This window comes from Anser brachyrhynchus, assembly GCF_964034855.1.
Source record: "Anser brachyrhynchus genome assembly, chromosome: 1".
Classification (NCBI taxonomy): domain Eukaryota; kingdom Metazoa; phylum Chordata; class Aves; order Anseriformes; family Anatidae; genus Anser; species Anser brachyrhynchus.
This window is the reverse complement of record NC_137694.1, coordinates 118,838,325-118,851,373: the sequence shown is the minus strand read 5'-3', so window position 1 is coordinate 118,851,373 and position 13,049 is coordinate 118,838,325. Positions and strand designations below refer to the sequence as shown.

The following is a 13,049-nucleotide window of genomic DNA, read 5'->3' as shown; positions in this document are numbered from 1 at the left end:
CCGGCCCGGCGCTTCCCTGTGGCGTCATCGCGGCGCCGCCGCACCGAGCGCTTTGAACCGTTTCCGCGCGAACCAACCCGGCCCCCCCCCCCCCCTTCCCCCTTCCCCCTTCCCGAACCCAGGCCAAATACGGTTTTATTCATCATAAATGACGTCACGGGGATCCGGGGGATCCGGGCAGTGACGCGGTGTGACGTCACGCACCCCCCCCGCTCTGCCATGCGGCGCCGCGCGGGCCTCGAGGGGGACGCGCAGGTAGCGCGGGTGCGGCGGGGAGGGGGGGCCGCCATTTTGTGCTGGTAGCAGAGCGGGGTGGGGGGTGCTGAGGGGCTGTGGTACCAGAGGAAATAAAAACCGTCTAAAGTCCGTGTTTGCAGTGGGAACGATACACGGGGGTTTCCTCTGTGGTGTGCGTTTCATATGGCATTCCTGGTGCCTCCCAGCGTGTTTTGTGTGGACTTGGGTTCTGGTGGTAGCAAATTATGCTATTTTTCTGCGTCAGCCACGTTTTGAACACTACTGGCCTTTCTGGTCTTCGTATCAGTACAGGTGTTCACGTGGCACTCCTTCACGGAGTCCTGTCGCCACATATGTCCTCCATACGTTCTTGAGACCAAAACCAGTTGGTTTTCTGTGAATCGTACTTTGCCATAAGCACTTCCTAAATGCGACTTCCAAGTTAAAAACCTTCTTTCCATGCCTTCATTGTGGATCTGATGCCTCTGAAGAAAAAGAAAAGAGCAGAGTAGTAGTACGCAGAATAGTCAGGCATTGGGACGGGTTGCCCAGGGAGGTGGCGGAGTCATCGTCCCTGGGGGTGTTCAATGAAAGGTTGGACGTGGTGCTTAGGGACATGGTTTAGTGGGTGACATGGGTGGTAGGGGGATGGTTGGACCAGGTGATCTTGGAGGTCTCTTCCAACCTTAATGATTCTGTGATTCTATGAAGTGGGAAGGCTGGAACTGGCCTGCTTTGCCCGTGCAAGTGTCTGGGCTTGAGAGAGCTAGGAAATAAAGTGGGCAGGAAGCAAATGTGTAAGAAAGTGGTTGACCTGAGGGAGTAGGGAAGTAGAAGGAGGACTGTAGAGGGTGGCTGGAAAGGATAGAAATGGCAGTCCCATTTTCTGTGGGACTGGAAGAGGTACCCGGTGGTAATGACCTCCATTAATCTTGGGCAGCTTGACTTGAGACGACTATGGGGATGGCATGCTTTGTACCTTTAGGAGATGGCTTCTTGCATTGTTCTCTGGTACCCTCTTCCCTCCTGAAGATGACATAATCTACATAAAAGATGTTAATTTATGAGATCCGGAGCATTCTCAAAAAGCAAAGCGGTGCATGGAGATGTATTTTTTGCTTTGTGAAAGCATAGTGGGTGCTTAATGTATTAGGCAAGGGAAGTTAAACCTTTGTTGGTGTGTGTATGGTAACCTTTTTAAGATACAGCAGCGGGCATATCTATATACATTGGAAACTGGAGTTTAGGAGTTTTTTATACAGAAATTTCTGTATCATTTTAAAATCAATTCACATTCTGTTGGACTTTGAGGTTACTTCATAGCGGTAGCCTGGCACAAGGGGAAATAGTAAACTTTTTTTTTTGTGTGTGTGTTTACTTGGGATTGAATTACTTTTATGTGGGATTAGATTGCAAATGGTTTTTGCTCCTTGCAAAAGGTGAATTATTTTGAAAAATATAATTTCTTCTGAAAGAGCAGTGGTAATTTGCCAAAGGTGACTGAGGACCTTGCAAATATTTGAGTTAATTAAAAACAGTTACAGTGTATGCTTTACAACAAAAACAATTATCTCAAAACAATAGCTTAGCATATGTACAGCTGTTAACAGTTTCAAACACGTGAATGTTAATTTTTGCAACATTCTGAGGGACCTTGCACACATTTTAGGTGAAGAAACTTGAAGAGAGGTAATATGGTTTGCTTCAGGCCAGAGTGGCAAAAATTGGATTACAGTCGTAGAGTTTCTATTCCAGAGTCTCATTTTAAATTATTACTGGCTAGTTCCTTTTTAAAATCAGGTTACAAATTTCTGAAATGCTGTGATACAGAACAATCTTTTTGTCTGAGAGAGAAGGAGTGCTGCAGAGCATTAGCGGTGTCTTTGTTGGTGGTTGGAGGGTTTTTGTGGGTTTCTGTGGGTATGGTTTTTGTGTGTGTGTTGTTTTTGTTGTTTGTTTGTGTTTCCCCAATTTCAGAAGGCTGAGACCAAAGAGGACTTCGTTAAAGTTAGAAGGAGTGATTTGGAAAGGCTGACAACTGAGGTTATGCAATTGCGGGATTTCTTGCCCAAAATATTAAATGGGGATATCTTGTGGACATTCCAGAAACTGGATGCTGTTGAATCAAGTGAGTGGTACCATGTTGCAGTTTCTGTCAAAACTACTTGGAATAAACTGGTTTTTGAATGGTTATAGAGTTTGTTGAGGTAATCCAGATTAAACTATAATGTTCAATGACTGCCTCATTAAATCAATGTGATTGTAATGAGGAAAATTAGAAACTATGTTAGAAATAATTAGACTTACGTCAAATTAATCTTTAAAAATATTTTGCTGTGGACAAAAACATACTTAATTCAGCCAGTAAAGAAAGCTGTATCAAAAAAAAAAAAAGTGATTCTTCTTTGGGAGAAGGGGTAAGTAGTCTGTTTTTCAAAATGTCTTCTAAGATGAAAAAAACAGAAAACAAAAAAAATGGTAAATAGCCACAGATAAGAAGTTAAATCTGACTGAAGAGATAATATTTTTGTATTTATCTTGTCTTGGTTTTAGCTTGGATATTTTTATGGACATAAATATAATAATAAAAAAAGAGTCGGAGACAATATCACAAAAGTCTTTTTACTGTTGTCCCCAGAGTCCAGTTGTTCTGTGTTAATTCTCTTTGCATTATTTTTCCAACAACTAAATCACTTCCAACATGACATCAGGACCAAATCTGAGCCAGATCCGTGCCTAGCATGTAGCTTACGTGCAGCAATACAATTCACTTGTTCTCCTAGGAATTGCTTTTGTCTGAAAAGACATGGGGCAAGTATTCAAATAGATTAGAAAGAGTGTATCTTCTGGAATACTAAGTGATTAATCAAAGATTAATTTGCAATGTCTAGCTAAGAACTCTGCCTTGATGCTGAGTCAGTTCTTGACTCCTGCTGTGTGGGACTCCCTCAAACACCCAAGCAGCCAGACCAAGGAGGATCTATCTAGCAGGTCCCTACCCCCTGGTGTGGGTGTCCACATTCACAAGGCCTTCTGTTGTAGCCTTCTGAAATGACGTCTTGGTGTATATCCTTTTAACCTCCCTTGAGAGTTTGACCCAGATGATTGAGGCTAAGGCTGTGGAGTACTGGAAGAGAAGCAGGGCTCTGGGCCTTACGCCAGAATGTATGCTGTCTTGGTTAAGACAGATGTGGAACCACTTTTTGTAGGATCCTTTGGCTTCGGGTTGCTTTTCTGCTGTTAACTAATTCTTTACCGAGCTTTCTCAGTGAGAAGTACAGTGGAATACCTAGAAAACATCGTGGCTCAAATGCTCATGTTCTCCAGCGGTTCCCCCTCTTCAGAACTGTGTGCTAAGCATTATAGCTTGCTGCAGTCACTGGCAGAACCTCAGTGCCAATGCTTTTCATCCTTTTCTCCTCCAAAGAAAGACTAAGATAAAGCCTGAAGGCCCATCTCTGATACCAAGTAGTATATTGAGGCCAAGTTTCCAGCTGTCTCCATGATCCACTCTTTGGAAGGATTTTTCCATGCCATCAAATACAAATAGAGATGAGGAGACTGTACCACCTGTCCCTCTTGCTGCCAATCAAGACATCATCCATGTCACAAAAAGTAATGTAAGTTCTGGAAATGATCTGCGTTATTGTGCAGCATCAAGGACTGATTCCAGCTGGGTTAAGCATTCAAGATCCTCAGTTAGTCAGACCCTTGATCTACCCTTTTTTTTTTTCAGTGCTCAGTCTGAGGATTTCTCTCACTGATTGTTCTTACACTCCTTGTGCCAGGCATCAGGGTGGCAGTGTCAGGGTCTTCTAGCTGCAGATTTGTGGTGTTGACACAGGGATTTTAAGGCTTTCTTCCAAATGTTCTGCTGGCTAGCCAGTACTCTGTAGGCTCTTCAGCCTTGCAGACCTGAAGCTGAGTCAGTCTTCAGATTATCTCGAGTATATCCCCACGACAGAGACTTCTGTTCCAATTAATGATGTGGTTTGAATATTTATGCGGGCTTTTGCCACTGTTTTGCTCTACAGTTGGTCAAGTCAAGTGGTGATTTTTGCTACCGCACTCTGCCCCCACCTCTAGTGGCAGCATCATGCAGTATAGCATGCTGAGGGGAAGATTTGGAACATGTGGTTCATGGGAGATGAGACATCACAGGGACACCAGTGCAGCTGTTGGCAGTCTTGGAATTCCATCGCTTGTTGGCGTTCATTGTAATTGTACTCAGTTCTCCACTTGCCAGAGCTTTGAGAGCAGATCTCTGTTCCAGAAAATACCCTGGTGTGACCTGTAGCATGGATGAGAATGAGCCCACCTGGACTGAAACGTGCCACTCATTTTGTCCTACCTAAAGCCTTGTTCTGCTTGTGAGCCTGCTGTTGCTCTCAGAGAAAAATGTCGCTTTTTCCCAAAATCAGGTTTACTACTGCAGTGGTAATGTTAGGTATTTCCTGTGTGTATAAAGATGTCATTTCGTATTTTTTGCTCATCCAAGTTGCTAGTGAAAGCTTTTTCTTCATTGCTTGAAGTAGACAGTCTCAGCCTCAAGATTTTAGTCTCCGGAGGGAAGGAACTTTTTTACTAGAGGGCTGGGACTTGCAGGCAGTGGGAGAACTGGTCAGACTTCGCTGGTGTGCTGGCAAGACCATGGTGTGCTGGGGGTGAGCAGCACAGCCATGGTGTCTGGTGCCAGCAAAATGCCTGGTGTTTATTCCGGCGTTCATTAAACTGCTGTATGTTAAGGGGCTGTCAAATGTTGGGACTGGTGCATCCAACCTTGAATTCACTTCAGAGCAACGGATTGCACAGCAGGGAGAGTTGACTTGACATAATAGAGGAGTTTCCAGGAACAAGGCATAGCATAGTAGGTCTCTTTTTATCAACTTAAAACAATACCTTTTTTTTTTTTTCCTATAGAGGGTGGACCTAAGCCTCATTTCCCTTGACGTAAAACATCATGATACTCTGGAGTATAATACTTCCCCTTTTATCTGGAGGACGTTAAAAGATAACACGTAGTGCTGTATTGACACACAGTAGTTAATAGCATTCCCTTTCCCCTGGCTCGGTTTTGGTTCCAGGACCTTTGAAGCCTAGCAGTGAAGGATGCAGTATCTGTGCGTGCCTGCTGGCTGTGCTGCTGCTGAATTCAGGGCGGATCCATCCTCCCAAAGGCTGGAAGTGATTCTTTTCGTTCTGGAGAGCCTGTTCCCTTCCAGAGCCAGAGAGTTTCCCTGGGGGTTGGTTCCACTGGATGTACGCGGCAAGGATGAAGAGGTTCTTGGTCTGCCATTGATAAGCAGAGTATGCCCTGCTCTGACTCCAGATGTCTTTCCCTCAAGTACTTAGGGCCCACATTCACATGGTAATAGGTTTGTGGGACTGGACTTTCTTCACCTGAGGGAAGAGAAAAAAAATTTCCTACCAGTAACCTGAGAAGTTCCTTAAAAATTAAATCCATTCCCCCCTTCATTTTAATTATTTTCCTTTGAGTTGCAGGTTGAAAAGAATCGAATGCTTGGAGAACGTGCCCTGGCACATACATATTTCCTAGGAAATATTTTCCTTTCCTTGCCTCTGTGGTTTCTGTTAAAAAGTCTTAGTGTGGTGGCTTACAATCACACGTGGGCTAAGGGAAATAAGTTCCACCTTTTTAGAAAAGCTGTTTGTAGCTACATTATCTTGTTTTATAGCTGCTACTCAAAGCAATGTGTGTGTATTTGAGGTTATAATATTTTGTCGATTAAGACAAAAAGAAAGAAATTTATTTCCAAATAAAGTAGAATTACTAAACACAATGCCAGAATACAACCTCTTTGGATAGTAAGGGCTGTATTTTTCTAATGTTATCTTTTTATGGTTTAATTTGATATGCTACTTGGTAAACACATTCAAAAATATCGACCACATATAAGGGGAAGTACATAAAGTGTGCTAAGCTATAAACTGAACGTTCATAATCAAGGGTGTGGAGCTTGAAGTGGTGTGTAACTTGTTTTTAAGCTAATAAAAAATACAGTAGATGCTGTTCAGACATTACTGCTTGGAATTACTTAAATGCGTTTCCTTTTTTTTCAGTATAAATACCAAGCACCCAGAACCATCGTTTTTAAAATAAAATACAATAGCTCTATATAAACCTCATTAATTGTTAAAAATATCCTTCAAAGTGATTTTTTTAAGACATCAGGATTTTGAAATATACTGCTTTGAACTTGACTTCCATTCACTAAAATAAAGCACCTAAATTGTCATGTGAAATACATGTGTAGTACGTGACGTGATGACATCAGAGACTCATTTTTTAAAGGGAGTCAGTGATAAAATTTGTCACTGACAATGTTAAAATGGTTTATCATTTTTTATAATGCTTTATAACTGTTAATTTTTAAATACTTGAAAGAGCTGCACAATATTCTTTCTATTCACATAATTTGTACATTGCATATTGACCAATCACTTTTGAATGATTGTGGTATTCTTTTTCTTAGATTTTCTCTATGTTCACTGAATTCATTGAAGATACAGGACAGACTGTGAAAGCAGAACAAAAAAGTAGAAAACTGACTACATTTTAAAAAATTCCTGGGGATGTGGAGCTCGGTTCCAGAACGGTATCTTACCAGCACACAGTATTTAGTAGATAGATGTGTTTCTTTCAGGCTTTCCCCGCTTTAAATCAGAAACATCATGTCCATTTAGTTTTTGTAGGAACTGTGGCAAATTGCTATATGTCACTGTAGCCACTAGGAGGCGGCCTAACACAAGCAAATATTTAACGCGTCTGCATTTAGTGGATTCGTTTTTCTGTAGTGCAAGCCGGTTGGTCCTAACTTATTATTTCCTTTATTTAATTTATTCTATCACAGGCATGGAGAAGAAGGAGGAGGAACTAGAGCAGTTAAAAATGGACTGTGAACACTTCAGAGCCCGCCTGGAAGCAGCCCAGGCAGATTGCATGAGAGAGAAGAAGGTATATTTGTTGTCGGTATATTGATACCTGTATGCTTGAGCTTTGAGAGCAAAAACAGTAGTGATCAGTTTTCCATTTTCACGTCACATCGTCAGCCTGGAAAACAGTCTGGGATTTCTATTCACGTAGTTAGATGATGAGTAAGCTACTTACCTAGAAGTTCATTACCATTTGATGCATTTTTCCCTTGTTGAAAGGGAGAAAGGTCAATATTATAACAAGATAAAATATGACAAGATACCAAAACGGTATTCAACTTGTACAAATACAAGTACGGTGAACAGGCGGTCTGCCACTTACATACATAACTCTTGCATAACTGCGTAGATCTCTCTAGCTTCCATATCCTGTGAGGTGTAGCTGTATGGGGTTGTGTTCTGGGCTTCTTGGTAGGGTTCTTCCTGATGTTCGGAATGTTAAAATCAACCATTATCAATTTGCCTCTATTAACGTGTTGAAGTAAAACAATGGGTATTTGGAAAGATTGTGGTGTAGTTGGCATTGAAATAGTACTTCACAAAATCTTTTTTTTTTTTTTTCAATTCAGTGTAACTATAACATATTTTCAGAGAGAAAAATAGAAGATAATGTAAGCCACACAATATAGAAAATGAAACTAGTTTCTTGTTTGGCTTGCTTGAAGCTGTGTACCTTTGTTTAGTTTTAATAGTCTTTCTCAGTGCACTTATTGATCCAACTGCCATGTACAGCTGTTAGTCAAAACAGAATTACAGTGCTCCTTTTGCTATGTCAATATTGTGTTTAGTGATTATTAGAGGAAAGTTGTTAACAATGAAGGAATAACCCAGACCATGACCTCTCAGACTGCAGGTCTTCCGTGAAGCCTTTTGGAGTCAAACAGGATCACATAGACTAGTGGCTTAATCTTTGAGAGGGATGTGTGAATCAGTGGTGATTATTTGCCTGTACAAGTTCACTTCCTTGGAACTGTGAGTTGTCTTCTGTAGTCAGCAGAATCTCATTTTGCTGGGGTTCTAGAGATAGCATCTGCCAGGTAGGGGGTTACACAAAGGCAGATGAGTCTACAGAAATGATTTCATTTTTGAAAAATAAATAAATGAAAAGATAAGACTTTCCGTTTTAGGGCATGTCTGTATGGAGAAGTCATTCTGGAATGAAGTTTGGTAGCTGGTATGATAGAATAACTGTCTATTTGTATATTTCTTACTTCAAAAGAAGTATGTTCTGGAATAGCTGTTTTGCAATAGCTACTTAGTTTTGCTGTGGTTAGTTTTATAAGCTACTTAGTTTTGCTGTGGTTAGTTTTATAAGCACCCAGGATGAAATCTCTGTAGTATTTAATGCTGCTTAGATACTAATGTTTAATGTTGTTGTAGCTACTAAATAAGTGGGTCCCAACTTTTATGCATGTTAATGTTACAAAACAAATGGGAGGTGGTTTAGGTCTGTGATTTCTTTTGGATGAAACTCCTAGTTCAAGCATGGATAGTTTACTTAGAGTAGTTGTTCTGGTGTTCCAGATCAAAGCTCTTCCCTTCATATCTTTGCTGCAGAGCAGTATACATCAGTTGTCTAAATAGCTCCTGTCGTATGCCACAAAAGTCTGAGTGGATTGAGCTTATATACATCATGAAATCCTCTTCAGGATAAATGATGATGTTGTGTCTGTATATATATGTGTGTGTGTGATTTTTTGTTCCTGTTAATCATTTTGCACAGTGTTTTTCATTTGCTTGCTGTTCTGTTATAGGCATCCTTGTATATAGTTCCTGAATTATTTTCTACGTATTTATCTTCTGAAGGAAAAGGAAATGATTCACTGAAATGATCATAAAGTAAATGCCTTTTCTGGTTGAGCAGCGCCCTTTTCTTAGGGGGTCATAAATCAACATTCTGTTTTCCAAAATTTCTTTGCAGCGTTGTGTCGCTGATTAGGGAATTGCGGTGCTTTCTGAACCTGAGCAAAACTTGAAGTGCACGTGTTATTCTTGGCTAATGTCTTCCTTGCCTTTTTGTAGTTAGGTACTTAAGCACTGCTGTATTCTCGTGCCTTGACCATTTCCTGAAGATGGTGGTGTTGCACAGCACAGTGATTGCTTCATGATGTGAACTCTCGGGAGTGTTGCTTCCAGCTAGGTTATTTGCTTTTGCAGGCTCTATTTGTCTTCTTGGCTCTTGAACGTACTATTTTGTTTTCCTTGCTTTGTACCTTTGTTCTGGTGTTGCTTTTGATGTAATCAAAATTCTGGCATTTCTTGTGGTGGCTTTGCATCATTGTTGGGGGAATCTAACTATATGGTATGGCAGAGTTGTATGTCTCAGCATTGTTATAGAGGAATTAAGAGGTAAGAGACTTCTCCTGGCACTCCATGCCTAGGAAATCAACAGCAAGTGTCAGCCTTTTGCATGTATTAAATTATAAGTTGAGAGAGGGTCCAGGGAGAAATACACATAGCAACCTGCTTCATAAATTTCACTTGAACTTTACAAACTATACTCTGTGTGTTCCATTAGCAGCATGATAAAGCAAGTCAAATATGTCTGTCAGATGTGATATAGGAGGCTAGGTAGGTAATTGATGACAAACAGAAGACAAGCAGCTTTGTACTGGTAAATACCATGCTACATACATTTTTAGATGAGCTTACCTTTCTGCTCGTTCCAAACCATTGAGGTGAACCCCTAAAATGACAAGGTATTTATTTTAAAATCTCAATGGGAATACATGCTTGAAAGTTTTGTTGTGTTTGCTTACTTTCCAAAATGACATAGAAAAGATCCCTTCTCATTCCCCAGACTTCATCATGATAACCAGATATACGGGGAAGGCTGGGTTGAGGAGGGTGTTTTCTGAGCTGAATCTGAAAGTCACATACCCCAAAAATGGACAGAATGAGATGCAGAAGCTTCACTACCCCGTGACATTTTCTAGCAAGCCAGTGAGACATAGAATCACACCAAATCTCATGATATCTTCTGGCCAGCTTCCCATCTTATTGGAAGGAAGTACGAGCAAATTGAAACCGTGTCCTGGTTGTATTGCATTGCTCTGTGCTTTCTGCAAGCTCGCTCAGGTGACGGATGCATGGTAGAGCATGGGCTTTTCTGGTCCTAAGCGTGAAAGGCGCTCCAAACTTCAAACCTTAGGCTTGTTTTTCTAGGGACTCTGTCTCATTTTGCCACTGCTGTTCAGGAATGTGCCAATTGAAAGAAGTCGGAAGAGACAACAGGATTTATCCTAGATAGCCAATGTGGCAGAGTTGCTGGCTAAGACAGTCCATTTTGAAAAACAGTACAACTCTCTCTTCCTGTAAGATGTGCCCGTTGTCTTTTGTAAGGTGGCTGGAAAGGCTGACCTCTGATGCTGAAATCCTTCCCTTTCTAGGAGACATGTAGCTATTTGCTTAGGAGTCGACTTTCCTATCAGGCTTCTCTAGGTGCCGCTCAGTCTGAGTGGGTCACTTGGTCTGACCTTGTGGACAGGCTTCTGGTTACTGTCAGCGTACGCGATATACATACGACTTAGATAGAGCTCAGGAGAGAAGGTCTGTATCTGCAACTGCTGTGAATTTGCCCCCTCTTTAATATATGGCCCTGATGATGTTTCTTGTTCTGTCCTGTAGCCTAAAACACCCGGGCTGACATGAAGTGCAACCAAAATTTCCTTGTCCTATTTCAGGAGAAACTAGACCTCCGGCAGCACCTGCATGAGGCTAAGCAGCAGCTCCTGCAGCAAGCAGAGTATTGCACAGAGATGGGTGCAGCGGTGTGCACCTTGCTGTGGGGTGTCTCTAGCAACGAGGAAGCTGTTAAAACCATCCTAGGAGGAGTAAGTATGGCAGGTGAATGCTTAGCAGTGGCAATGCTGTTGGGTATTTAAAAGTACCTTGCTCTGTAACACGCTTTAATGTAGGGATATATCTCAGAAACTAGTTGGACAGTAAAATGTTTTCTCATTTGTATATTTTTTGGGGAAAATCCATTTTCATTTAAGAAGCTCTGGAGCTATTTAGCAATATGTAGTGGGCTGGGAATAAGTGCAGTAATTAAATGTTATGTTATCAAACAAGGATTAACTGTTTTCCACCACACACTGTTAAACTGGAAGCAAGGCTACAGCTAGCACAATGTAAATATCTTTGCAAGCTAATAATACTTGCACAAAAGACTTGCACTGTGCACAAGCAGCAGTTCCCATGCCAGCAGAAAGCTCGGAGGAGCCAATTCCATGGAAGAGAAGATACATCCATCAATTCTCAACTCCTTTAAATCTTCATCCTAATACTTTGTGCTACCTTAATATTTACATGAGTCTTGGAGATTTAGAATGCCTAGCTGTTTCAAGTCTACTGAATCTTATTAAGTGATATTGTCTGGTGACTCGCCATCATTATTGGACTTGTGAAACAGTAGTGAAAGGGCACGCTTCCTACAAACAAAACACCAGTGCTGTAAATGACCACTTTTGTACAAGATGAGAGTAAAATTAGTAGAAGCCTTTTTGAAAACAGTCTTAAATATCAAAATAAAATAGAATTGATTAAAAACAAAACTGATACAGTGATCATGTGTAAGAATAAAAGGCCTTACTATGAAGATAGTAAGTAAAAATACTTTTTTTTATAAGTTTATTTGAAAGGCAGAATCGTTCTGCTGTAGTCATTCCTAACAATCATTAGTGCCCACTGAACTGCTGCACTTCTGGTGAAGGTCATAGCAAAATTTTTGGACATCATTTTCTTGTGTCGGTGCACATAACGTGATAAGAAAGATGGCTAGGTTTGCAACAAGACTACTAGAAAAAACATAGAAGGATTACATGCCATTGCATCAACAACAGATTACAACTGACAGTGAGTCAGGTTATTAAAAGTTGATGGAGATTTGTCATAAAAAGTTTTTGGTTTGAGTTATTTTTGGACAAGCTGTGATGCCTGTAGCATCTTCCTCCTTCCCCTGAGAAAGTGCTATGAACTACAGAAATGTATAAGAACATCAGGAGTGCTTTCAAACTATTGCTCATATTTAACTGTGTGGGGAAGGGTGGCATCAATTCAAAATAATTTCGTGCCTTAGGGAACAATGTTCAGCTTTTTCAGTCATTGCACAGATACAGAAGTAAGTCTTTTGTACAGTTCTGTAATGCAGATTGACTGAAATGGTGTTTGTGACTAATAGAGCGTTTGTGTCCATATGGGTTAGGCAAGTCAAAGCCTGAGCAGCAAATCTGAACTGCAGCACTAGTAGTTTGCAAGGCAATGGGAGAGAAATGCCTGGTGTTCCTACCCATGCTCAACATTTCTAGAGCTTGGAGAAGCATCCAGAGAAGCAGCATGAGAGACAGTTTTCAAGTATGCCTACCTGCATGTGCCAAAGATGAAGTAAATTAATTCCCATGAAATTGTTCTAGTTGTCTTTCAAAAAAACTTCAGCTGGACATCCACATTACAGGGCTCTAACATTGAAACAGAAACTGAAGGTTTGATTTCAGAATGGCAGCAGGGTTTACTTCAGCATGAGAAATTTTGGATCCTACAAAGAGGTTGGCTATTTCAGTTATCTGCTATGGTGAAAAATGGCTTTGTGTTTTATGGCATGTTACCTGATGTTTTGATTCAGGATTTACTTGGAATGAAAAGGGTTCCTTAAATACCATTTGAGCTCAAGCACTTTAATGGTTGCTCTCAGAACTGCCCTTATCTCAGTGTCTTTGAGTGAGAGATTCTTCAGCTCCATGAAAACACTGTCAAGCTAATTAGACTGTGCAGAGTATGTAAGGTTCGCTATTTATAAACCTGACTGGTCTCTGCTTCAGCTTCTCAGACCTCCCCACTAGTTAAGGAATGGTTGTTTG

The 13,049-nt window shown here is 41.0% G+C and overlaps 1 protein-coding gene across 3 annotated transcripts in view; it reads left to right on the top strand.

The window, feature by feature from the left end:
- The first annotated feature begins 94 nt into the window (after positions 1 to 94).
- Positions 95 to 13,049, top strand: part of HSF2BP (heat shock transcription factor 2 binding protein) — a 31,134-nt gene continuing 18,179 nt past the window's right edge. For 2 of the 3 annotated variants that reach the window (XM_080608261.1, XM_080608263.1), the window contains exons 1-4: positions 124 to 255; positions 2,215 to 2,365; positions 7,110 to 7,213; positions 10,875 to 11,024. In XM_080608261.1, the coding sequence (XP_080464387.1) occupies positions 220 to 255; positions 2,215 to 2,365; positions 7,110 to 7,213; positions 10,875 to 11,024 (441 nt within the window). In that variant the 5' untranslated portion in view covers positions 124 to 219. Of the gene's footprint in view, positions 256 to 2,214; positions 2,366 to 7,109; positions 7,214 to 10,874; positions 11,025 to 13,049 lie in introns of all 3 variants that reach the window. The other variant, XM_080608262.1, reaches the window with a different exon arrangement.